General features: G+C 47.8%; 2 protein-coding genes across 8 annotated transcripts in view; one reads left to right on the plus strand and one right to left on the minus strand.

Moving 5' to 3' along the window:
• Nucleotides 1–24014, plus strand: part of dzank1 (double zinc ribbon and ankyrin repeat domains 1) — a 257165-nt gene that overhangs the window by 166339 nt on the left and 66812 nt on the right. For 4 of the 6 annotated variants that reach the window (XM_038803759.1, XM_038803751.1, XM_038803795.1 and 1 more), the window contains 4 exons: nt 5746–5826; nt 6623–6750; nt 8795–8869; nt 9667–10445. In XM_038803759.1, coding sequence (XP_038659687.1) covers nt 5746–5826; nt 6623–6750; nt 8795–8869; nt 9667–9832 — 450 coding nt within the window. In that variant the 3' untranslated portion in view covers nt 9833–10445. Of the gene's footprint in view, nt 1–5745; nt 5827–6622; nt 6751–8794; nt 8870–9666; nt 10807–24014 lie in introns of those variants that run through there. The other 2 variants (XM_038803778.1, XM_038803787.1) reach the window with 2 other exon arrangements.
• Nucleotides 12315–24014, minus strand: part of kat14 (lysine acetyltransferase 14) — a 91530-nt gene continuing 79830 nt past the window's right edge. For both annotated transcript variants that reach the window (XM_038803808.1, XM_038803818.1), the window contains 3 exons: nt 21579–21754; nt 18158–18348; nt 12315–12872 (listed from right to left, as the gene is read on the minus strand). In XM_038803808.1, the coding sequence (XP_038659736.1) occupies nt 12699–12872; nt 18158–18348; nt 21579–21754 (541 nt within the window). In that variant the 3' untranslated portion in view covers nt 12315–12698. The remainder of the gene's footprint in view (nt 12873–18157; nt 18349–21578; nt 21755–24014) is intronic.

A 24014-nucleotide genomic window follows, 5' to 3' on the forward strand; every position in this document is an offset into this window, starting at 1 on the left:
GCAGGTTAAAAAAATAATAAAAAGCAGCACCACCTTCTGCACCAAATCCCCACTTCAGCAAATCCCTGACTTTTGCATTTTGTCAATTCTGCACTTAGCTGTGATCGCCTTGTGTAGTAGAAAATACTATTTACTTCGATAGAGCTTATGACTCACTCAGTTACAACTGCTAACTCAGCTTCCTGCTCACGGTAATCAACATCTATTCAGCAACCACTTTCAGCTGATTGATGGTTAACTGGTCCTGACAGGCAGTTTCTGCTAACTAGCTTGCAGTTTCTTTTACAACTCCTAAAAACTAGGTGAAAATCACTGTTTGAGAGACTAAGGGCACGATCTAACCAAATTTGGTCACCGGTATCTAACATTAATTAGACCACTTAATGGAGTCCAATGGGCTTCATTCTGCAAGTGACAGTACCGCTGGGTGATTCTTGCTCGGCAGCTCCCGCTAACAAGGGGGAGCAGCACTTAAATCGATCCTGCAGACAGCATCCAGCAGTGCCAGCAAGGAGACCAGCTCCACGATTCAGCGGTGCCGACATAGCCAGACTAATGGAATCGGTGGAGTCAAGACAGGACATCCTGTTCTCCCGGAGGGTCAGCTACAGGGCAGCCAGTACAACCTGGGAGACAGTGGCAGGGGCCGTCAGCTCGGGGAGTGTCACCAGGAGGACCGCCACTTAGTGCAGCAAGAAGATCAATGACCTCCACTGGGCCACATGGGTGAGTTGGCATCGGTCCCCTGGCAATGATCGTGCTTGCCACCCTTTTGGGGGGTGGGGGAGAGATTTTTAAAAAACATTTTATTAAGGTATTTGGTATTTGTAATTTTTTAACAACAACTTCAAAAGCAAACATAACAAAGTAAATAACACCCCCCCTGTCCCCTGCCCAACCAACAACCACACCCAGGCAACATGGCTTACACCCACTGTTCCCCAGTCCCCCTCCTCCACTCACTGATCCCGCCTCAACTATCCCCCCGCCCCCCAACACCCCCCCCCCCCCCCCCCCCCCCCCCCCCCCCCCCCCCCCCCCCCGCTCCCCCCCACCCCTTGTATCTGCTGACAGCTTAATTTTCTCCAATGAAGCGGATAAACGGCTGCCACCATTGGTAGAGTCAGAAACGCCAACTGGACAGTACAATGGAATTTTTGGCTCTACCTAAATGGGCTGACCTTTATTTAGCAACTCAGCTGAAAGATGGTGGGCGGAATTCTCTGAAAATGGGGCTTTGTCCTCACGCCCGCGAGAAAACGGGCACGAATCACTCTGGACTTTCCTGGAGAAAGTCCAGAGTGGCTCTCCGTTTTGCAGGGGGCGAGCAGGGTCCCGGAGTGCTCCTCGCAGCTCCGGCTGCCGATACGGGGCCCTGCATTTCCTGCCGTGGGTCCGCGCATGCGCGAGCATGGCGGACCTACAGAGCGGGCAGGTTCCAACAATGTAGGCCCCCAGCGCCAGCCAATAGGTGGCCCCCGATTGGAACCCTGGCCGTCCTGGAGGTTCTCTTTCCCCCCCCCCCCCCCCCCCCCCCGCCCCCGATTGGAACCCTGGCCGTCCTCCCCCCTCCCCCTCCCCGGGTGATTCACCTGAGGAAGGAGCAGTGCTCCGAAAGCTAGTGTTTGAAACACACCTGTTGGACTTTAACATTCTGTTCTGACCTTATAATTAAGGTAAGGGTCATTGATGGAGCAGCTGAAGATGATAAGTCGTATGACACTACCCTGAGGAACTCTTGCAGCTATGTACTTGGGCTAAGATGACTGGCGTCTTGCAACCACAACCACCTTTCTTTTGGCTAAGTTTGACTTTGCCAAGTGGAGAGATTTCACATTCATTAACTTCAGTTTTTGCTAGGACTCCTTGGTGCCTCGCTTGGTCAAATACTGCCTTGGGGGAGGGGGGGGGGGGTGGCAGCACAGTGGAGCAGTGGGTTAACACTGTGGCCTCACGGCACCGAGGTCCCAGGTTCGATCCCGGCTCTGGGTCGCTGTCTGTGTGGAGTTTGCACATTCTCCCCGTGTTTGCGTGGGTATGGCCCCCACAACCCAAAATGTGCAGGGTAGGTGGATTGGACACGCTAAATTGCCCCTTAATTGGAAAAAATGTATTGGGCACTCTAAATTTTTATAATGAAAAAAAAATGCTGCCTTGGCATCAAGGGTAGTCGCTGTCTCCCCACCTCAACTCTGGAATTCAGCTCGCTGTCCATGTTTGGACTAAGGCTATAATGAGGTCTGGAGCTGAGTGACTCTGGTGGAACCCAAACTGAGTATTGATGAGCAGGTTATTGATGAGTAAATGCTACTTGATAGCAGTATAAACAACACCTTTCATCACCTTGATGATGTTGGTTGAGTAGAGTGTATTGGATAGATTGGATTTATCCCACATTTTGTTGATAGGACCTACCTGAGCAATTTTTCATCTTGTAACTATCCTGGAGCAGTTTGGCTAGAAGCACGGTTAATCCTGGAACATTAGTCTTCAGCACTACAACCCATGATTGACATGGTGTCATGAGATTTCATGGGGTTCAAAATTAACATTGAGGACTTCCAGTTCCTCCCTCCCGACTGTCTACCACTAGGTCACCACCTTTGGTGGAACTGTCTTACCAGAGAGAAAGGACATACTAGTCACCTGGCTGATAGTCATGCAGAGTTTTAGGGTGCAATTCTCCAGACAAATTTCTAAGTGTGATAGCGAGCGGGAATTGCCACGAGCTCTCCGGCGCTCAGCCCAGTGAGGCCGACAACGCTATTCAATGTTTTTTTTTAAATTTGTTTTATTCAAAAAAATTTCAATAATTTTTACAAGCCACTACAAAAAGAAAAACAACAAAAAGAAAACATAACAGTAAAACAGAAAACAACTTAACCATTTAACAGTTTAATCCTTTAACAAAATAAGGTGGGAATATTTGCCCTTTACAAATGAAATACATCCACCGCCCAAGCCACCCCCCCCCCCCCCCCCCCCCCCCCCCCCCCCGGGTCTGCTGCTGCTGCTGCTGCTGCTGCTGCTGACCTCCACCTAACGTTCCGCAAGAAAGTCAAGGAATGGTTGCCACTGCATGGAGAACCCCTGCAAGGACCCTCGCAAGGCAAACTTTATCCTCTCTAACTTGAGAAATCCCGCCATATCATTGGCCCAAGCCTCTACGCTTGGGGGTTTCGCGTTCCTCCACATTAACAAGAGCCTTCTCCGGGCTACCAAGGAGGCAAAGGCCAGAACCCCGGCCTCTTTCGACTCCTGCACTCCCGGATCGTCTGATACCCCAAATATCGCTATCCCCAGCTCGGTTTTACCCGAGTGTCCAAGACCTTGGACATAGCCTTTCCAAAATCCTGTAGGTGCCGGGCATGCCCAGAACATATGGACATGGTTTGCTGGGCTCCCTGAGCACCTCACACACATGTCCTCCACCCCAAAGAACTTACTCATTCTCGCCACTGTCATATGCGCCCGGTGTGCCACCTTAAACTGAATCAGGCAAATCCTGGCACAAGAGGAGGAGGAATTGTCCCTGGCAACGGCATCAGCCCACAGGCCCTCCTCCCACTTGCCCTTCAGCTCTTCCACCGAGGCATCCTCCGCCTCCTGCAGCTCCTGATATATTTGCGATACCTTGCCATCCCCTACCCACACACCCGAGACCACCCTGTCCTGTATCCTCCGGGCAGGCAGCAGTGGGAATTCCCCCACCTGCTTTTTCATGAACGGCCGAGCCTGCATGTACCTAAAGGTGTTCCCCAGGGGTAGCCCAAATTTCTCCTCCAGCGCCCCCAGACTAGCAAAAGTCCCATCAATGAACAAGTCCCACAACCTTTTGATACCCGCCCTGTGCCAACTTAGGAACCCCTGTCTTTTCTACCGGGAATGAATCTGTGATTATTCCATATCGGGGCCCAGACTGAAGCTCCTACCTTCCCCCTGTTCCGTCGCCACTGCCCCCAGATCCTCAATGTTGCCGCCACCACCGGGCTCGTGGTATACCACGTTGGCGGAAACGGCAACGGCGCCGTTATCAGTGCCCCCAAGCTAGTATCTTTACAAGACGCCGCTTCCAACCACTTCCATGCCGCCCCCTCTCCCTCCACTACCCATTTTCGAATCATGGATACATTCGCTGCCCAGTAATAGCTGCAAACGTTCGGCAGCACCAACCCCCCCCCCCCCCCCCCCCCCCCCCCCCGACTGCGCTCCAAGAACAGTCTTTTAACACGCAGGATCTTATTTGCCCACACAAATCCCGTAATAATTACCCACTTGAGAAAGGACTTGGGGATGAGGATGGGAAGGCACTGGAAGACAAACAAGAACCTGGGGAGGACCGTCATCTTTACGGACTGCACCCTGCCCGCCAGGGAAAGCGGTAGCATGTCCCACTTCTTAAAGCACAATTGGCGGGAGAGGGCCTGGCGGGGTGCCAGACATAAAATCCTCACCTCTTTCGAGGAGCGGGCCCTGGAGGTGACTGATGTGGCCGAGGACAAATCAATCGGCCACGCGGAGGCTGGCGGAAGCCGCAGAGGTGAGGAACCACCAAATTCTACCCAGGAGACCTGTCAAACGTGAGTTGTTGCCTTACGGACTGACCCATCCCTCCCACTGACCACATGTCCATTCTCCCGCAGGTCCTCCAGCCGACGGCACCGGCTCATCCTGGGCAGCCCCCCTCTCCTGACTCCGACGAGAACACCTCAGAGGACAGCTCCGAGGATGCCGCCGTGGTCACGGCACAGCTGTCATTCCCACCCCTCCCGACCAGCGCAGATACACACACCTTGGTGCGAAAAGGAGTACTAATCGGCACCGGCGTGAGCACTTGCTGGGGAGGCCGCTGAATGACGGGAGGCTGTTGGATATAGAGTCGCTCTCGTTGATTGTATGGAAATGGAGCTTTAAGTGGTGATAATTGGTTTCTTGCCTCGCTAAGACGAGATCCCGATTTCTCCTATGGGAGCAGGCCGGTTGCATCGCAAACTGTTTGACGACCGGTGTGGATCTCTTGTTTGACCTCTCCCGCTATTCACCGGCCTTGTTACACTTGAGCGAGAACACAACGGGGCCGGAGAATCGCGTCCTTAGCTACATCAGGCTATGTAAGACAGTTCTAATTTTGTCACAAAGCTCCAATTATATAGGATTTACGGCACAGAAATTGACATTCGGCCCAACCAGTCCATGCCAGCGTTTATATTCCACCAAGCTTCCTCAACTAAATCTACTATTAAAGCTAGCTATTCCCTTCTACCTTAGATTCTTGTCCAGCTTCCCCATAAATCTATACTATTCTGTTCAACCATTCCCTTTGGTAGAGACTTCCACTATTTTCTCGTGAAGACTTTGCAGAGTATACCTTTGTCAAATCTGCATTGATGCAAAATAGTCTGTCCAGTTTTTTTCTTGTTAAACATTTTATTTGTGGTGGTTAGCTAGACCATGAAGTCATAAAAAGGCCAGAATGGGTAAGGTCGGCAGATTTGCTTCCTAAGAGGTATTAGTGAACCAGTTGGATTATTACGACAATCCGATAGTTTGATAAACACCAAAACTACGTCGCATTTTATTCCGGGTTTATTTAACTAACTGAATTTAAATTCACAACTCTGGGTTATTAGTCCAGATCTCTGGATTACTAATCCAGTAACATAATCCCCATGCTATCATTCCTGCACTTGGGACTTGTGGTGAATGCTGAATGAACTACCTGGTGGAATTGCTCTCTTCCTGCAGCTCAATGACAGACAATTACTGAAGGAAGTGGGACCAACTGGCTTGGGGAGAGTCTCAGAGATACAGCAATTGCTTGATGAAGTAAGTTACTAATTCCAGTACCATTTGATCAATGCAAATGCTGAATTGCTCCATACAATAGCAGGTGCTAGCAGAGTAACCAAAGGAGACCGATTTAATATCATTGGTGCCAGAGATGATCATTTTATGCACCAAATTGTAATGATCTTGAATGCACTGCCTAACAGATGGTGGAAGCAGATTCAATGGTAACTTTCAAAATAAATTAGAAAATAAAAAAAATTGCAGGCCTATGGTGAAATTGAGCAAATTTTTCTAAGGGCCAGTATAGGCATGTCATACTGAGTCAAATGGCTCTTTTGTGCTGTTTGATTCTGTCATAATATACATCTAAGTATATAATGGAGTGCAGACAGGCAATGATTGACACACAGGATGACCAGTGAGCACACAGAACAGTGCAGCCAATCACCAGACAGGACACGACCACTATAAAGCCAGAGGGCACCAGTTTTCCCGCTCTCTCGGGATCCAGCCTCTGAGACAATCAGAGTTCGTGAGCTAGCCAGTACAAACACCATGTGGTAGCTAGTAAGTCTGGTCAGGCTAGTATCAGGTCTCCAGTCAAGTCAGCATAGTGTCAACCCACATTGAACATGTATAATATTTTAGATCTTAAATAAAATCGTGTTGCATCTCATCAAGTGTTGGAAGTCTGTCTCTCGCTACACTGCATCAAGTGCAGTCCACATCGACCCAGCCTGTCCAACACATCAGATTCTACATAAAACTACTGGTATTTTTTTGTAAGCTCATTTTTAAAAATTGTGCTCTCTGCATTTGTGACCACCTCCAGGGAGCGGATCCAAACTGTAGCAACAATGACGACAGACCAGCCTTAACTGTGGCCGTTATGAATCACCATCATGAGGTGGTCCCGGTTCTGGTGCAGAAGGGAGCAGACATTAACCAACAGTCAGGGCTGTAAGTAGAAAAACCTCGGATTTCCCAGCGCTCGGTGCAACTGAAGGAGTAGAACTGTTTGGTTTGCACTTTTACCTTTGGGATTCTTGAGATGAAGGGAATGTCTTGTGAAGAAAGGTTGAGGCACTTGGGTTTGGAGTTTAGAAGAATGAGAGGTGATCTCATTGAAACATAAAATTCTGAGGGGACTTGATACGGTAGATGTTGAGAGCATGTTTGTCCTCATGGGGGAATGTAGAACCAGGGGGTACAGTTTGAAAATAAGGCAACTCTCATTTAGGACACGAGATGAGGAGAAATGTCGTTCCCGAGGGTTATACATTGTTGCAATTCTCTTTCCCCGAGAGCAGTGGAGCTGGGTCATTGAATATATTCAACGCTGAATTTTGATCAATGAATCAAAGGTATTGGGACAGGCTGGAAAGTGAAATTAAGGGCACAACAAATTAGCCATGATCGTATTGAATGGTGGAACAGGCTTGATGGGCCAAATGGTCTAATCCTGCTCCTTTTATGATCTTGTCATGAGACAAATGACATTTACCTGTCACTGAAATATGATTAACTACTTGGCACAATATTGGTTTGCAACAACCACAGTGTTATAGGGAAAAGACTTCACTGTCCTAACGTTTAGCTATTCAACTTTAAAACGAGACAGGGACTTTTCTGCAATTTATGAACTTTAAAGGTGTTCTATTTTACCCTGAAATATTCTCAAGAATTTACAAAGTTCTGTCGATTGCTATTTTAAAAAGTCTTCTGCATTTATTCCAAGTGTTTAAAACAGGTCTTGTAAACTACTTTCAACAGTGGTGTTTGCTGCGGCCTGAATTTTAACTTGCAATGGGATCAGTGCAAGTGAGGTGAGGGGGTCCAGTAAGTTCTGAAGCTGTTGCTCTGGTGAGATTTTAGCTCCTGGACCTTAATTGTGAAAGATCAGAGCCCCAGGCAAACCAGACTGGCATCAGTGCCTAGCCAATGGACATAAACTAACATTTGGACTTAAGGATGCCACCCAGAAGAAAGGAAGGGATTTCTCTCAGTGAGAAGAGGGTGCGGATGTAGTTTGGAGAACGGTGATCAATGTCCCTGCTAAATAGTTTTCACTTTTCACAGCCTGTTTGTTTGAGTATGCAGTACCTTTCATTTTCTTTCCATGGCCCAGTGCATGTATAGCTTACAGGGAACAGTTTCCTTGTACTCCTGCTCGTTCTGGCCCTAACTACTGTTGCCAGCAGGTTGGCCTATTATAAACCATCACTGCTCTCCTAGTCAGCTTCAAATAGTAAACTAGCCCATGGAACCCAATCTACACCTTGAACACTGTCCCTGCTAGCTTGAGGAATGGATTGGTGCCAGGGAAAGAGAGCTAAAAATGACCGGCTGAGTACTATCAAGTGAGAGTGCCATACTAATTTCCAGCATAGAAACAGGACAGTTAGCCTAACCGGTCTACTCTGGGGTTTGTACTCCATATGGGCCTCCTACTCAAATTCACCTGGTCCATCTCTGACTCTTCCCTTCCTCAATTTCTGGAGGTAAGACTGTTTACTAAAATTCACTACAAACCCATGGACTCCCACAGCTACCTTGACTACACTCCCTCACACCCTGACTTGTAAGGATTTGATTCCATTCTCCAGTTCCTCCGTCTCCATCATAACTGTTCTGATGATGCAACCACATCTATCAAGTCACAGAGACACTTCACATAATACCAGCCAATCCTTGCAGGAAATGATGCAGTCAAGGAGTAAGACAACCCGGGCAAATTGATTTTGCCTATGCAAATAGGCAGGGCTCGAATCGTATACAGTTCCATCCAGTTTGTCCTGTTTTATGCAACAGTAATTGCAGTCTAGGCATACAAGTACAAGAGCAACTTCGGAGAACCATTTACCTGTCACTGCCTAATCGCTAAAGGCTCATTAGGATACACTGCTTTATTCAAACCTATGCTCCCCTATTTTGATTTAATAGCTCAGTTTGAAGATACTAATCCAATAAATATTTTTTAATTTGTCATTTTCTTCATATATAGCCTGAATAACACCGCTCTTCATGAGGCTGCTGAGATGGGAGCTCAGGGAGTGAAGTGTGTGGCCGTTTTATTTGGGTAGGTTTCCTTTTTACAATCTACATTAAATAATTTTCCAGTGAGTTTGATGGGGGAAAGAGGACAGTGAAACTAATTAGATACCTCTTTCAAAGGGCCAGCACAGAAATTATTGGCCAGATGGTCTCTTCTTATACTAGATTCTAGGTGGCACGACGTACTGCTGCCTCACAACTCCGGAGGCCCAGGATTGATTCTGGCCTTAGGTGACTGTCTGTGTGGAGTTTGCACTTTCTCCGGTTTCCTCCCACACTCCAACAAATGTGCATGTAAGGTGGATTGGCCATGGTAAATTGCCCCTTAGTGTCCAACGGTTAGGTGGGGATAGGGTGAGGGATTAGGCCCAGGTAGGGTGCTCTTGCGGAGGGCACAGTGCAGACTCAGTGACCTCCTATACTGTAGGAATTCTATGACAGTTAGTATAGGGAGTAAATAGTTCATGGGGTAAACGGGCATTTAGTACCAAGGCTCTGTGGTTGAATCGTCAAGCCCAATTTAGGCAGAAGCACTAACCTGGTCCTCAGTGTCTTAAAAGGATGCAGGTAGAAGAGATGTATTGGCCAGAATTCACTGACAGGTTCACATGAAGAATGGCCATAGGGACAAGGCCTGGCAAAGCAGCTATAACCTGGGAAACTGTAGCTAAGCATGAGGAAGTGGACCGGAAAGAGGAAGATAGAATGTTATTGGCCAGAGGAAGTAGATGATGCAAGATAATGGAGACTGATTAGTAAAGTACTGTCTTCAATAAAGATGTACTTTCAATTCAGTCTAATCGTTTTTTCAATTCCTTACAGCTGCAATGCAAGTATAAAGAAGAAAAATGATAAAGCTTTAACAGCATATGATTTGGCTGTGAAGACTGGCAACGACCAGCTAATCTCATTGTTTGCTGCAAAAATGGGACAGGGAATGTTAGATAAATTCACCAAGACCAAACATGTCAGCCTGGATGTCTTTTAATGCTCCCTTGAAAGTTCCGACACATTCAACACCAAAGGTTTGTGAGGTATTCAGCGCAAATGTTTTCAAGAAAGTTTTTTAATTTTCAAAACCCACACTTGTAACTGGATGTGATAGCATCTCCAGCAGAGAAAGGAAGCTCTGGCTCGGAGTGAATCCGTGGTCCTGCAGATGAATGTTTTTGAAGGTCCTTGTTGCTGATTTCAGAAGGCTCAATTCTATCCTCAGTCCCATGCCTAAGTGAAAATCAGTAGATGGCCTGAAAAAATGAGCTCCTAACCAGTAACACTGTACAGACATTTCATCTTTAACATTATGAAATTGACTGTTGGTATCGATCTGGTTGGCCTAAAACAAAATATTCAAAAGGCAAGATCATGCGTTGGACACTCAATTGCTTCTTTTGATCCAACAAGTCTTTGGTAAAAGCAGGAGAAAATTGAATTGTAAATCCAAGGATTGCACACAAAATTGTTTGCTACAAAATGTTTAATCATGTAGCCTTAGATGTGCAGCTAATCTTAACCAAATGAAAAAATTGAAACCCTCATTAAATTTGTTTCTTTTATTTTTAGATGTGTGTTTTCTGAAATAAAGTTAAAGTACAAAGTGGTTTCCAACCTCCCTATAAAATATCTACATTGGGCAGTTACTCAAGAAGCTAAAACATCTCACACACAGCTTTTTCCCCGCTGTTGCCAGACTCTTAAACAACCGTCTTATGGACTGACCCGATGAATACTACACTTCTGTATGCTTCACTCAATGCCGGTGTCTAGGTATTTACATTGTGGACCTTCTGTTGCCCTATTATATATTTTCTTTTCATGTACTAAATGATCTGTTGAGCTGCATGCAGAAAAATACTTTTCACTGTACCTTGGTACACGTGACAAACCAATTCAATCCACACTGCTGCCCAAGAAACAGTTAACCCCTTGAATGTGACAAGTTTGGTCAGATTAACAGGAAAATTCATCATGGAAAAATGAGTTCAAGTGGTTCCTTGCTAATTTTACTTTGCATCTTTCCAACATACTGCAGTGGACCATGATCCAAGGTGCCGAGTGTGATTCTCCGTTTCTGAGATTGTGTTCACGCCAATGCAGAATTTGTGGAAGTTTACTCCAGAAAAACGAGCGCCATACCTGATTCTGCTATTATTAAGGGGTTAGCACCGGTCCCAAGTGGAACACAATTAATTCCAATGAAAAACAGTGCGGGCTTCTACTCCTTCCTCTGTCCAATAACTTTCTATCTTCCTCTTTCCGGTCCACAGTGCAGGTTCGTGATTGACACTCGGTAGGCTGACAAGCTGCAGCTGTACATACACATTACACGCACACTCACTCATTCCAGTCAATGAGATGGCACTGGTTGTACTGGCGTGCACCCATACAGCTGATGGGTCAGCTGGGGCCAGGGGCACCTGGGGGGTACCCTGTGGGGACGCTTATGGCACTAAGTTCACAGTGGGCTGTTAGCGGTGTGCGCAGGTGCATGGTTGCCTTGCTGGCTGTGGTAATGGTGTTCCATGCCATCCATCCTGAGCCCATAGCCCACCTGCACAACTGTCCCCAAACTGTGGCGATGTTGGACTCTTGCCTCAGCAGCCTCAATTTTTAAAAGCACAAGTGGACCACGCCTTCGGGAACTTGGCCCATTGGAGGCAGAGCATCGCGGAGGCCCCCGGAGAATACCAGGTCGGGCCCGCTAATGACAAGCAAATGGTGTTTACTGTACGTGCATTCCGGAACACATTGACGCCACTGTTGAGATGATGGAGAATTGCGATTTGCTGTCAAATCGGCACCTGCCATGATTTTGTTATCAGAACCTATTCTCCGCCCAATTGCCTTTCCCGATTTTGGCGTCAGCCAACAGAGAATCCCATCCGCTGTCTTTCAGATGAGGGCTGGAATTCTCCGGCTGTTCGCTGGTGGTGGGATTCTCTGGTCCCGTTGCTGATGGCAAGTTGAAGAAATGCAGCCATACAAATTACCTATTGAGGGCAGAATACAATCATTCCTCCCTTTTAAAGAACTTGCTGACACAAACACCTGATGATGCTGATCAGTAACTAGCCTGCAAAGTATGTTAAGAATTATTTATGCTACTCTAGTGCATTTCTTTATGGCACTCCATCCACCACCTTAAATATTCATCCCCTTCACCACCAACACACAATGGCAGCAGTGTGTACCAGATGTACTGCAACGGCTCCTCCAACAGTACTTCCCAAATCGGTGATCTCTACCTCCTAGAAAGACAAGGGCAGTTTACACATGAGAACACCACCACCACCTGCAAGTTCCCCTCTAAGCCACACAATCCTGACTTATGACTATATCACCATTCCTTCATTGTCACTGGATCAAAATCCTGGAATTCCCTTCTGAACAGGGTGCATCTACATCATATGGACAGCAATGGTTCAGGAAGGCGGCTCACCATTTTCTCAAGGGCACCAACAACACCCACATTCTGTGAATGAATATATTTAAAAGATTCTTTCCACATGCCTCACCTGAAAAAAGTATAATTGTTTATTTGTGTTCTTTCCCTATATTCGTTCTGCTGATGCCTCAGAATACTGCAGCACATTATGCAGGTTTAATGGGAATGCTTCACGTGCTATTGTGTAACTGAATTTTTTTTAAAGTTTGTAATGATTTGTGCTAGCATGGTTTTGCAAAACAAATCGTAACAGTTCTTCAAAGGGCAATCTAAAAACACAATGGTAGTTGTGGACATTGCTCAATTGTCTGTGCTTTGTAAGTTCACATCAAAAGGAGGCTTGTCGGGGCCTGACCTTTCAAAGTACAAGGTCGGTTCTTTAATTTTACATCAATTGGATTCCAAAAGATCATCTTCGCAATCGGAGGAGAAATGCATGTTTGCAATGCTTGCTATCCAAGGGATGATACTTGTCATAGAAATCCAAGATGTATTCTTCAGCCTTGAATCCAAACTTCTGATACAGCAGCATAGCAGAATTACTGGCAGAGACATGGAGAGTCACATCCTTCCCCATGCAAGTCTGTAAAACAGTAGAAGAGTGTGTGTGGGTAAACAAGAGCCTGCATTCAAAATGAACAACTGCAGTGTAGAATCACCTACTCCACCTGACAAGGGATAAAGTACCCAAGAGTGAGAACAGTATTTTAGGCAAATCACCCACTTCCACCACAGCCTCAACACAAGAACCTGGAAAAACAGCTTTATGCATACTTCACCCGAGTTAAGGCAGACAAGCAGGAACATCCATACAGGAATTCACCCCTTAAGAAATTTAAGCAAAGATGCATATTTCAAATGATTCTGGAGTAAAACAGATTCCATTAGCCCAGCATAGGTGACTTTATATGCACATCTATAACTCTAGAACGCTGAGAAACTGAACTCTCAGCAGTGTGGGCACAATGATGTGATGCCTAAACGTCCAAATTAGCTAAGGATAACTATGGGGCTGGATTCTCCGCACCCTAACGCCAAAATCGCGTTCGGCAACAGGGCGGAGAATCGGGGGCACTATTTGAGAGGTCCAGGTCCGCTGGCTGAATCTGCCATGGATCACAACACGGCCTCTGACCCGGAAGTGCAGGGGGCCATATCTGCAGCTGGAGCGGGGAGCTCCACGACAGTTGCCTGCTAGCCTCCAGCAAGGCTGTGAATCTTGTGACCAGAAGTGCTGTGACCAGCACTTACATTTCGAGTCCCCAGAGGAGGCGTGGGCCTTTCTGCAGGCCGAGAAGTTGGACGCTGACTGAGGGTCGGGGGTTTGTAAATAGCTGTTAACTTTTGGTGGGAAGGGTCTCTGTTTTATGCTGTTTTAAGCTGGTTGTGTGTTGGTTCTTGGGTGGGTGGGGTCGGGCAGAGGGAAAGCACGGGCTGTTTTTCTGTTTCCCACGCTGAGGGTGGATGGGGCGGGGTCAGAGCTGAGAAGCGCGGGCCATTTTTCCCCGCGCGGGAGGGGGAGGAGGAGGGTCTGCTGATGGGTCTGGGGGAGGAGGAGTAGCCCCACGTTGGGGGCGGTCGGAGGTGTGGCGGGAGTCGCCGGGGTCAGCAGAAGTTAGCTGGCTCACGGGAGTGCTACGGAGGGAGTAACGCGCCTGGGAGGGGTCCTAGCCTTGGGGGGGGGGGGGGGGTGAGAAGAGGGGGGGTACCGGGTTGCTGCTGAAATGGCCAGGAAGGAGCTGGAGTATGCAGGGGGGGCCGGGGTGGGGGTTTGCTGCCATGGGGAACCGGCCGAGCAGGGGGCGCTGGCCTGGGGCGGGCAGGGGACGGGTTATGGCTAGTCGGCAGGGGAGGGGGGCAGGGAGCCCTCTGATCCGGCTGATAACTTGGAATGTGAGGGGGCTGAATGGGCCGGTCAAACGGGCCCGGGTGTTTACGCACCTGAAGGGGCTGAAGGCGGACGTGGCTATGCTCCAGGAGACGCACCTGAAGGTGGCGGACCAGGTTAGACTGAGGAAGGGCTGGGTAGGCGAGGTGTTTCATTTGTGGCTGGATGCCAAAAATCGGAGCGTGGCGATTCTGGTGGGAAAAAGGGTGTCGTTTGAGGCGTCAAAGGTGGTGGCTGACAGTGGAGGGAGTATGTGATGGTGAGCGGCAAGTTGCAGGGGGTGCTGGTGAATGTCTATGCCCCAAATTGGGACGATGCAGAGTTTTATGCGGTGCATGCTGGGCCGCATTCCGGATCTAGAGACGGGGGCCTGATACTGGGGGGGGGGGGACTTTAACACAGGGCTGGATCCCCTATTGGATCGATCCATGTCCAGGACGGGCAGGAGGCCCGCGGCGGCTAAGGTGTTGAGGGGGTTTATGGACCAGATGGGAGGGTTGGATCCTTGGAGGTTCGCGAGGCCGAGGGCCAGGGAGTATTCATTTTTTTCCCCACGTGCATAAAGCCTATTCCCGGATTGATTTTTTTTGTCCTGAGCAGGGGGCTGATTTCGAGGGTGAAGGATGCAGAGTATTCAGCCATAGTCATTTCGGACCATGCCCCGTACTGGGTAGACCTTGAGCTGGGGGAGGAGAGGGACCAGCGCCTGCTCTGGTGCCTGGAGGTGGGACTGCTGGCAGATGAGAAGGTGGGCGGGCGGGTTCGGGGGTGTATCGAGAGGTACTTAGAGGCCAATGATAATGGGGAGGTCCGGGTGGGGACGGTTTGGGAGGCATTGAAGGCGGTGATTAGAGGGGAGTTGATTTCCATCCGAGCCCATAGGGAGAGGGGAGAGCAAAGAGAGAGGGAGAGGTTGGTGGGGGAGATGGTGCGGGGTGGACAGGAGATATGCGGAGGCTCCGGAGGAGGGACTGTTGAGGGAGCGACGTAACCTTCAGGCCAAGTTTGACTTGCTGGCCACCGGAAAGGCGGAAGATCAGTGGAGGAAGGCACAGGGAGTGGTGTACGAATATGGGGAGAAGGCGAGTAGGATGCTGGCGCATCAGCTACGTAAGCGAGACGCGGCCAGGGAGATTGGTGGAGTGACGGATAGGGGAGGCAATGTGGTGCGAAGTGGGGTGGACTTTAATGAGGTCTTCAGGGACTTTTATGGGGAATTGTACCGGTCCGAGCCCCCGGTGGAGGGAGGGTGGAATGTGGCGCTTTTTGGATAGGCTGAGATTTCCGAAGGTGGAGGAGGGACAGGCGGAGGGGCTGGGGGCGCCGATTGAGCTGGAGGAGCTGGTCAAAGGGATAGGCAGCATGCAGTCGGGGAAGGCGCCGGGGCCGGATGGGTTTCCGATGTAATTTTACAAAATGTATGCAGACCTGTTGGGCCCCCTGTTGGTTAGGACCTTTAACGAGGCAAGGGATGGGGGGGGGGGGCTTTGCCCCCCGACTATGTCACGGGCGCTGATTTTCTTGATCCTTAAACGGGACAAGGACCGCCTACAGTGTGGATCATATAGGCCGATCTCGTTGTTAAATGTGGATGCCAAGCTGTTGGCAAAGATCTTGGCCACAAGGATAGAGGACTGCGTGCCGGGGGTCATTCATGAGGACCAGACAGGGTTTGTGAAGGGAAGGCAGCTGAACACCAATATACGTAGGCTTCTGAATGTTATAATGATGCCGGCGGTAGAAGGGGAGGCGGAGATAGTGGTAGCATTAGACGCGGAGAAGGCCTTTGATAGGGTTGAGTGGGGGTACTTGTGGGAGGTGCTGGGAAGGTTTGGGTTCGGGAAGGGGTATGTCAGTTGGGTGAGGCTGTTATATGAGGCCCCGATGGCGAGCGTAGCCACGAATAGGAGGAGATTGGAGTACTTTCGATTGTACCGGGGCACGAGGCAGGGGTGTCCCCTGTCCTCTTTGCATTGGCAATTGAGCCCCTGGCCATGGCGTTGAGGGAGTCGAGGAATTGGAGGGGTCTGGTGCGGGTGGGGAGGAGCACCGAGTGTCATTATACGCAGATGACTTGTTGCTTTATGGGGCGGACCCAGTGGGGGGAATGCCGGAGGTGGTGCAGATCCTTAGGGAATTTGGGGGCTTTTCTGGGTACAAGCTCAACCTGGGTAAGAGTGAGCTGTTCGTCGTGCACCCGGGGTATCAAGAGGAGGGGATTGGTAGGCTCCCACTGAAAAGGGCGGGGAGGAGCTTTCGGTACCAGGTGGCTACGAGCTGGGGGGCCCTTCACAAGCTTAACCTCACTAGGCTGGTGGAGCAAATGGAGGAGTTAAAAAGATGGGACATGTTGCCGCTGGCGGGCAGGGTGCAGTCCGTCAATATGACGGTGCTCCCAACGTTTTTGTTCCTGTTCCAGTGCCTCCCCATCCTTATCCCGAAGGCCTTTTTTAGGAGGGTCAACAGGAGTATTATGGGATTTGTATGGGCTCATGGGACTCCGAGGGTGAGAAGGGCGTTTTTGGAGAGTGGCAGGGATAAGGGGGGGCTGGCGTTGCCCAACCTCTGTGGGTACTATTGGGCTGCCAACGCAGCGATGGTGCGTAAGTGGGTAATGGACGGGGCAGGGGCAGCATGGAAGAGGATGGAGATGGCGTCCTGCGTGGACACGAGCCTGGAGGTGCTGGTAACGGCGCCGTTGCCGCTCCCTCCAACGAGGTATACCACGAGCCTGGTGGTGGCGGCTACCCTCAAAATTTGGGGGCAATGGAGACGGCATAGAGGGGAGGTGGGGGGCTCGATGGAGTCCCTGATACGGGGGAACCACCTGTTTGTTCCAGGGAGCATCGATGGCGGGTTGCTGGGCTGGCACAGGGTAGGTATTAGGAAGTTGAGGGACCTGTTTGTGGATGGGAGGTTTGTGAGCCTGGGTGAGTTAGAGGGGAAGTTTGGGCTCCCCCCAGGGAACATGTTTAGGTACATGCAGGTTAGGGCATCTGCCAGGCGGCAGGTGGAGGGGTTCCCTCTGCTGCCCCCACATGGGGTACGGGACAGGATGCTCTCGGGGGTGTGGGTTGGAGGGGGGAGCATTTCGGACTGAGGGGATCAGTACAGGGGTTCTTTAGGCGGTGGCAGCCTTTCCTGGACTTCCTGGCAGAACGGTAGGAAAATAGGCCGGCAGCAGCAACAACTGCTGGGGTGGGGGGGGGGGGGCGTTGTTCCGGGGGAAGGGAGAAATGTGTATATGTGTTTATTGAATATGCCGGGTGTTTATCTATTTCTTCTTTTTGTAGTTACCGGGGGGGGGGGGGGGGGGGGGGGGGGGGGGGTTGGGTTTGGGGGTTAGTGCGTTTTTCTTTTTGTTGTTGTTAATACCGTTTTCTTGTTGTTATTTTCTGTTTTTGATATATTTTTGAAAATCTGAATAAAAATTATTTTTTTTAAAAAAAAGTTTTTCTGATGGCGTGAGGACATAGTGACTGAAACGGAGAGTCCAGCCCATGTAGTCTGATAGAGTAAGACACTCCAGACTTGGATATGTCCTATGGTTACTTATAGTAATGCAAGTTACATATTTTTTTTAAGTGACTTGGGGGAAGGGGGGGGTGAATTCTCTGTCTCTCCAGCCACGTGTTCCTCAGCAGCATTGGCAGTGGGATTCTCCGTTCCAGCCAATGGGATTTCCCATTGTAGCCACCCCACGTTGCCGGGAAACCCATGGCCGGGGGTATGCTGCTGGCAGAACAGAGAATCCCGCAGGCGGAGAATTCACCCCTGCCTGTTTCAACTTCTACCTTGAAGTGATGACAAGTTCCAATTGTCATCACTTCCAAATTTCCAATTTTAAACCTTTCTGACTGAGCAACAGATGCTAAACTTCAGGGGCTAGGGAGGGAATATTAATTGCCAACACAGACAATGATACAGCTCCATTAACTATACAACAGCATTATACAGCTTATGTGATGTAACAGCCTAACCTGAATGAGGTGGTAAATCATGAAGGTTGCAATTCCAGCTCTCCTCCATTCCGGGTGAACCAGCAAGAAGGAAATATAAGCCTGGTTGTACTTCACATCAGGAACCATGAAGCCAAAACCAACAATAACTTTTTTGTAGAGGACGACAACACTAAAATCTGGGTACTGTAGGCTCTCTGACAAGTCGATGCCTGCGTGGGTTAAAAGTGAGATTACATCAGTAAATGTTTAAAAACTAGCTTCAGGATATACAGAGCACACTCACATTTGGGCAACAGTTATACAGCACAGTAACATTTTCAGTATTTCCAAAATATTAAAATTAGAAAATATAACATCCACTCATAAAAAATGCAAATAACAAGGAAATAATGTGTGAGATACCACCTTTGCCAGATCCCCTCAGTAAAATTATGTGCAGGTCTTCCGTTCACTAGTAAATCATACAAAAACTCCCGCCAACTTGCCTTTAACTGGCTCCCATAGTTTACACTTCAGAGCAGGTAATGACCATCCCAAATACAAATCTATACATATATCCCCTTTAAAGGATTACAGAGTGAATTTTGTTGGCAAAGAGGAAGCAAATCTTCCTCCCAAAATACTTAGTCTCCTTAAGGACTGTAGACATCAGGACAAGTTAATTCAGAGTTCATTCCTCTAACTGAATTTAAGAATTAGAATTCAGCAAACACTCTTCCTAACTAGATTACACAGCAAGGAGGATAGTTAGTACTTAAATTAGATGTAATTGTTTAATATTAGTTTACTGTGTTTGCAATTGTTTCTTCTTCACTTTCTAATTCTCAGGTGTTCAATAAAAATTTTTTTTACCAACAAGCAGGAATGTGATGTCAGCAATCTGCTCTCCAGTAGTGTCACAAGATGTGTTAAAGTTACAAGGCAAATTCATGCTAACTCTGCTGCCCACAGTCTTACAAATTCTGTTCAGTCACCATCCCCTGTGCTTGCTGACCTATACTGGCTCTTGGTTAAACAACATCTCTATTTTAAAATTCTCATCCTAATTTTTAAATCCCTCCCTGACCAAGTCTCTCCCAATCTCTAATCTCCTCAATCCCCACAATTCTCCAAGAGAACTGCGCTCCTCTAATTCAGGCCGCATAGAACCATATAATTCCTACAATGCAGGAGGCCATTTGACCCATTGACTGCACCAACTCTCTGAAAGAGCACCCAACCCAGATCCACTTCCCCGCCATAACCCCCCTCATCTAACCTATACCTCCTTGGTAAATAAATGGTAATTTAACATAGCCAATCCACCTAAACTGTCGTCTTTGGACTGTGGGAGGAAACCGGACCACCCGGAGGAATCCCACAATTGACCGTCTTTAATTTTAATGCTCCACCATTAATGATGCCACGGTCCTGAGCTCTGGATCTCCCTCGTTAATCCTCTGTAACTCTCTTTCCACGCCTTAAAATTTACCTCTTCAACCAAGCTTTCTGCTCATCTGCTATATCTCCTTTTGCGGCTTGGTGTCAAATTTGCTTTATAACACTCCCTATGAAGTGGCTGAAGCTGTTTTATGTTAAAGGTGTTTTATAAACATAAGCTGTTGTTGACGTGTACAGAGGATAGCAGTGTATAGACTTACCTGAAAATTGGTCACCTCAACAGATAAACCTCACAGCTAACAACAGACCTCACAGCTAACAACAGATACAAAGTAGACAGTTGAAAATAGCACAATTTTTCCAAGATCCAGAATAGGAGTAACTTTCTCAAGTCACTTTGTTGCTGTTACAACAGTAGGGAGAATAATACTGCCTGATAACTTACTACATTCTCAAGGTAATAATGGAAAAAAGTGAGGATGAGCCCGAATGTTGACTGTTATGGCAGTCTTGATTAAAGATCCTACATATCAGTTAACAACATCTTTCTGTTCCATGATTAAAATCTGTGCTAAGATCCATCAACATAACAACATAAACCAGTGTTCTTCAAACTCGGGGGCGCGACCTGTGGGTGGGTCACGGGTGGGTGTCGGGAGGGTCGCGGAGCCGTCCCTCGCGGCGCTCCCGATTGCGCAAATCCCCGCGCAGCAGCCGGCTTTTAATAACGGCGGCTGCAAGTGGCCTTTAAAATGGCTGCGAACATGTAAAAAAAGTTCAGCCGCATTGCGCATGTGCGCCGATCATCTGCGCAGGCACAGAGTGCAGCCGCTATTTTTTTTAAACGGTCGCAGCTTTTTGTTTCACAAGTTCGGGGGGGGGGGGGGGGTTTATTTCATTTTTTTTTTTTTTACAAGTTTGGGGGGGGTTTTGTTTGATAAAATTGTACAGGAAGAAAATGCAGAACTTTGGACAAATGGAGACTCCATACTTTCCGACACCGGAAGACTTCACCTTCATCCAATAGGTTCCATTGGAGGAGTGTGTAAGAGGGCCAAAGGGACTCAAAACCATTTCCTCCATTTTTATCAGCAGCAAACAAGGCAAGAGAAAATGGTGGGTCGCTCAGGTTGGGTCCCGAAGGTCGGCCGGCGTTGGTTGCGAAGGTTGGCCGGTTGGTAAAAATGGGTCCCCGGAAAAAAAGTTTGAAGAACACTGACATAAACAATAGGAGCTGGAGCTGGCTATTCAGTCCCATAATTCGATAAGACCATGACTGGACTGCACCAAGTCCACTTTTCCACCTTATTGCCATCTTCCTTATTTCCATTAATGACAAAAACTATCAATCCTAGTCCTGAATGTACTCATTGACTGAACACCCACAGACAGCCCCTTGGGGTAGAGAATCCCAAAAATCCACAACTCTGCAAAGAATGAAGACATTTCCACTTTTCTCCATTCTGAATGACGGACCCCTTTATCCTGACTCCTAGTTCGATACTCTTCAGCCAGGGAAACGATGTCTTATTATCTACCCGTCAAGCCCTGTAAAAGTTTTATAAGTTTCAATTAAGTCATCCCTCATTCTGCTATCCTCCAGGGAGTTAATCTTTCTTCAGAGAACAACCTTCTCCTCATAGAAAACAATCTAGTGAACCTTTGTTGCATTTCATTTAAAGCAAATATATCCCTCCTTGGGTAAGGGCAGAACTTTATACAGTGTCCCTTTATACAGTGTCCCAAACAAGATTCTTACATTCCAACCCCCCTTTACAATCAAGGTTGGCATGCCATTTGTCTTTTTAGCTTTACACGTGGTTCCCACATCTATGTCATTAATATTGCTGTAAATAACTGAGGACCAAGCACATTCTTACAGCACTTCACTAGTTACAACCTGAAAATGATTTGTTTATTCCTGCCCTCTGTTTTCTGTCCGTTACCCAAATCTCAATTCATGCAGATATATTAACCCCAATCCCAATATATTAACCCCAATCCCATGAATTCTTGAAGCTGGATATGATTTCACTGTCTGGAGAGAAAATTAAAGTACCTGGCCAGAAGAATTCATGGCACATCGAGTTTATTGTAGGGATAAAATTAGGGCAGACGTAGCAGTAATCAACAGGGGCTTCAGCTTCTGCTTTCCAGGTATGGTCACTCCGGTGTGGATAGGCCCGAATTTCAGACAATAGTTGTAGTTTAGGTGGATTACATTCAAAATCCCGCCTAATGAAGCAAAACAAGAAGGCAACTCAATTTGGGAAAAGACAACCATAATAATTGTTCTTCCATAAGTTTCAACTGGCAAAACCATGAAAAATCTAAATAATTACATTGCTAATTTACTGACAAGACGACAGAAACAGCTCCCTGTACCTGTGAAACCATCACATTCAATACTACAATGATCTAGATGGTTAAATATAACTTTTCTTGTCAAAAAGCAGAAACGGGCATTTATTCCGAACATCAGTCCATTTTCAATGGGTCAGCTGAACCACAATCTTCAATCCTTTCTCTAGAAATATCCTTTTAACCCATTTATTCTGGCACTTCAGCTTAGAATCATAGAAACTTAATGCACAGGAGGAGATCAGTTAACCGATCATTTCTTCTACCTCTTTAAAAGAGCAGTCATGCTTGATTCAAAATCCCAGCTTTCTGTCCATAACCTTAAGTTACTCACTCTCAACTAATTGTCTGCCTCTTATAGAACTATTGATGAATTGATACAGGTAGATCCCCAACAACTCAGCAAAAAGAATTCTCCTCGTCTTCTGGCAATTATCATAAATCTGACTTCTGGTTATTGGCCAATTCACCAGAGGAAATATTTTTCTTTACTCTTATCAAAATCGATCATCTTGGCAACTTCTACTGGGTCACCTCTTAAGAGTCACTGTTCCTAATTTTTCCGAACCTCTCCTCATAACTGAAGTCTCTCATTCTGATAAAACTCCTCTGTCCTTTTGAAGGTCTTTACAACCGCTCGAAGTATGGTATCCAGAATTGTTCACAATTTACTCCCGCTGAGGTCCAATCAATGATTTATAACATTTGAGCACAATCATTCTGCTTTCACATTCCAAATTCACCCCCAGTTATTTAGTTAACTACTCTTTAGGTGAATATGCTCTGTGTGATTTCTTTTCTTACTCCCAAATGTCTTGCGTTTAATTCACAGCCTGGATAACTGTTCTGATTTCCCCATAAGCTCCCTTTAAAACTGTGTACAGTATTTGGTTTCAGTGATGGCAAAACCATGTTCAACTTTCTAGTTCCCCAAGTTCTGAAATTCCTTCCTAAATCTTTCTATCTCTCTAGTTCTTTCACCTGATTTAAGACTAAGAGATTGGTTGTAAAGAGTTTTTTTTGAACGATGAGAGAGAAGTGCCAATGATTGATGGGTGCGTGGGAAGCACATAAGGGAGTGAGAAGGCGAGGGATCCGGGAGGGAGATATGTGATTGTGAGTGGGGTATTGGAAGGGGTGCCTATGGTGTTGGTAAATGCGTATGCCCCAAATTGGGATATTGTGGGTCTTAAGAGGGGGTTGCTGGCAGCGATCCCGGATTTGACCTCGCACCAGTTAATCAAGGGGGGCGATTTTAACTGTGTCCTAGAGCCGAGCATGGATAGGTCGAGCCCCAGGTCGATGGGTAGTGTACAAATGGCAAGGGAGCTGGGGGGGGTTTTATGGAGAGGATGGATATGATGGATCCATGGTGCTTTCAGAACCCAGGTGGAAGGGAGTATTCCTTCTCTTCACACGTCTATAAGGTTTATTTGAGGATTGATTATTAAGTGGTGAGCCGGGAGTTTTAGGTGGAGGGGCAGAGTACGCGGGGATAGTTATCTCGGAAAATGCACCCAACTGGCTGGAGATTCGGTTTAGATCGGGACAAGAGCAGAGGCCGGGGTGGAGGTTTGATTTGGGGTTGTTGGCAGTTGGATTTTTTGTGCTAAGGTGCAGGCGGCGATTAGAGAGTATGTGGAGTTGAATCAGAATGGGGAGATGTTGGCGCCCATTTCGTGGGAAGCACTGAAGGCCAGGGGGGAAATTTGTTTAAGGCTCGTGAGGATGGAGAAGGGAGGGAGGAACATGACTGTCTAGTGAGCGAGATAGTGGAGGCAGACAGGGGGTTTTCGAGCATGCCCACCATGGAGGGATTGGCGAGGAGAAAGAGGTTGCAGGGGCAGTTTGACAGGCTGACAACGGGGAGGCTGGTAGGGCAACTGCATAGGACAAGAGGGGTGCAATACGAGTATGGGGAGAAGGCGAGCCTCATGCTAGCGCACGAGCTGCGGAGGAAGGCAGTGTCCAGGGAAATATTGAAGGAAGCAACTGGGGCTGGGGATGTGGTGTCAGAGCCGGGAAGATAGACGAGGCATTTAGGGAGCATTGTACGAGGCAGACCCAGGGGAGAAGAGTGGGGCATCGGGCAGTTTCTGGACGAGCTGGATTTCCCCGGGTGGAGGAAGCAAAG

The sequence above is a fragment of the Scyliorhinus canicula genome, chromosome 1, assembly GCF_902713615.1.
Source record: "Scyliorhinus canicula chromosome 1, sScyCan1.1, whole genome shotgun sequence".
NCBI classification, from domain to species: domain Eukaryota; kingdom Metazoa; phylum Chordata; class Chondrichthyes; order Carcharhiniformes; family Scyliorhinidae; genus Scyliorhinus; species Scyliorhinus canicula.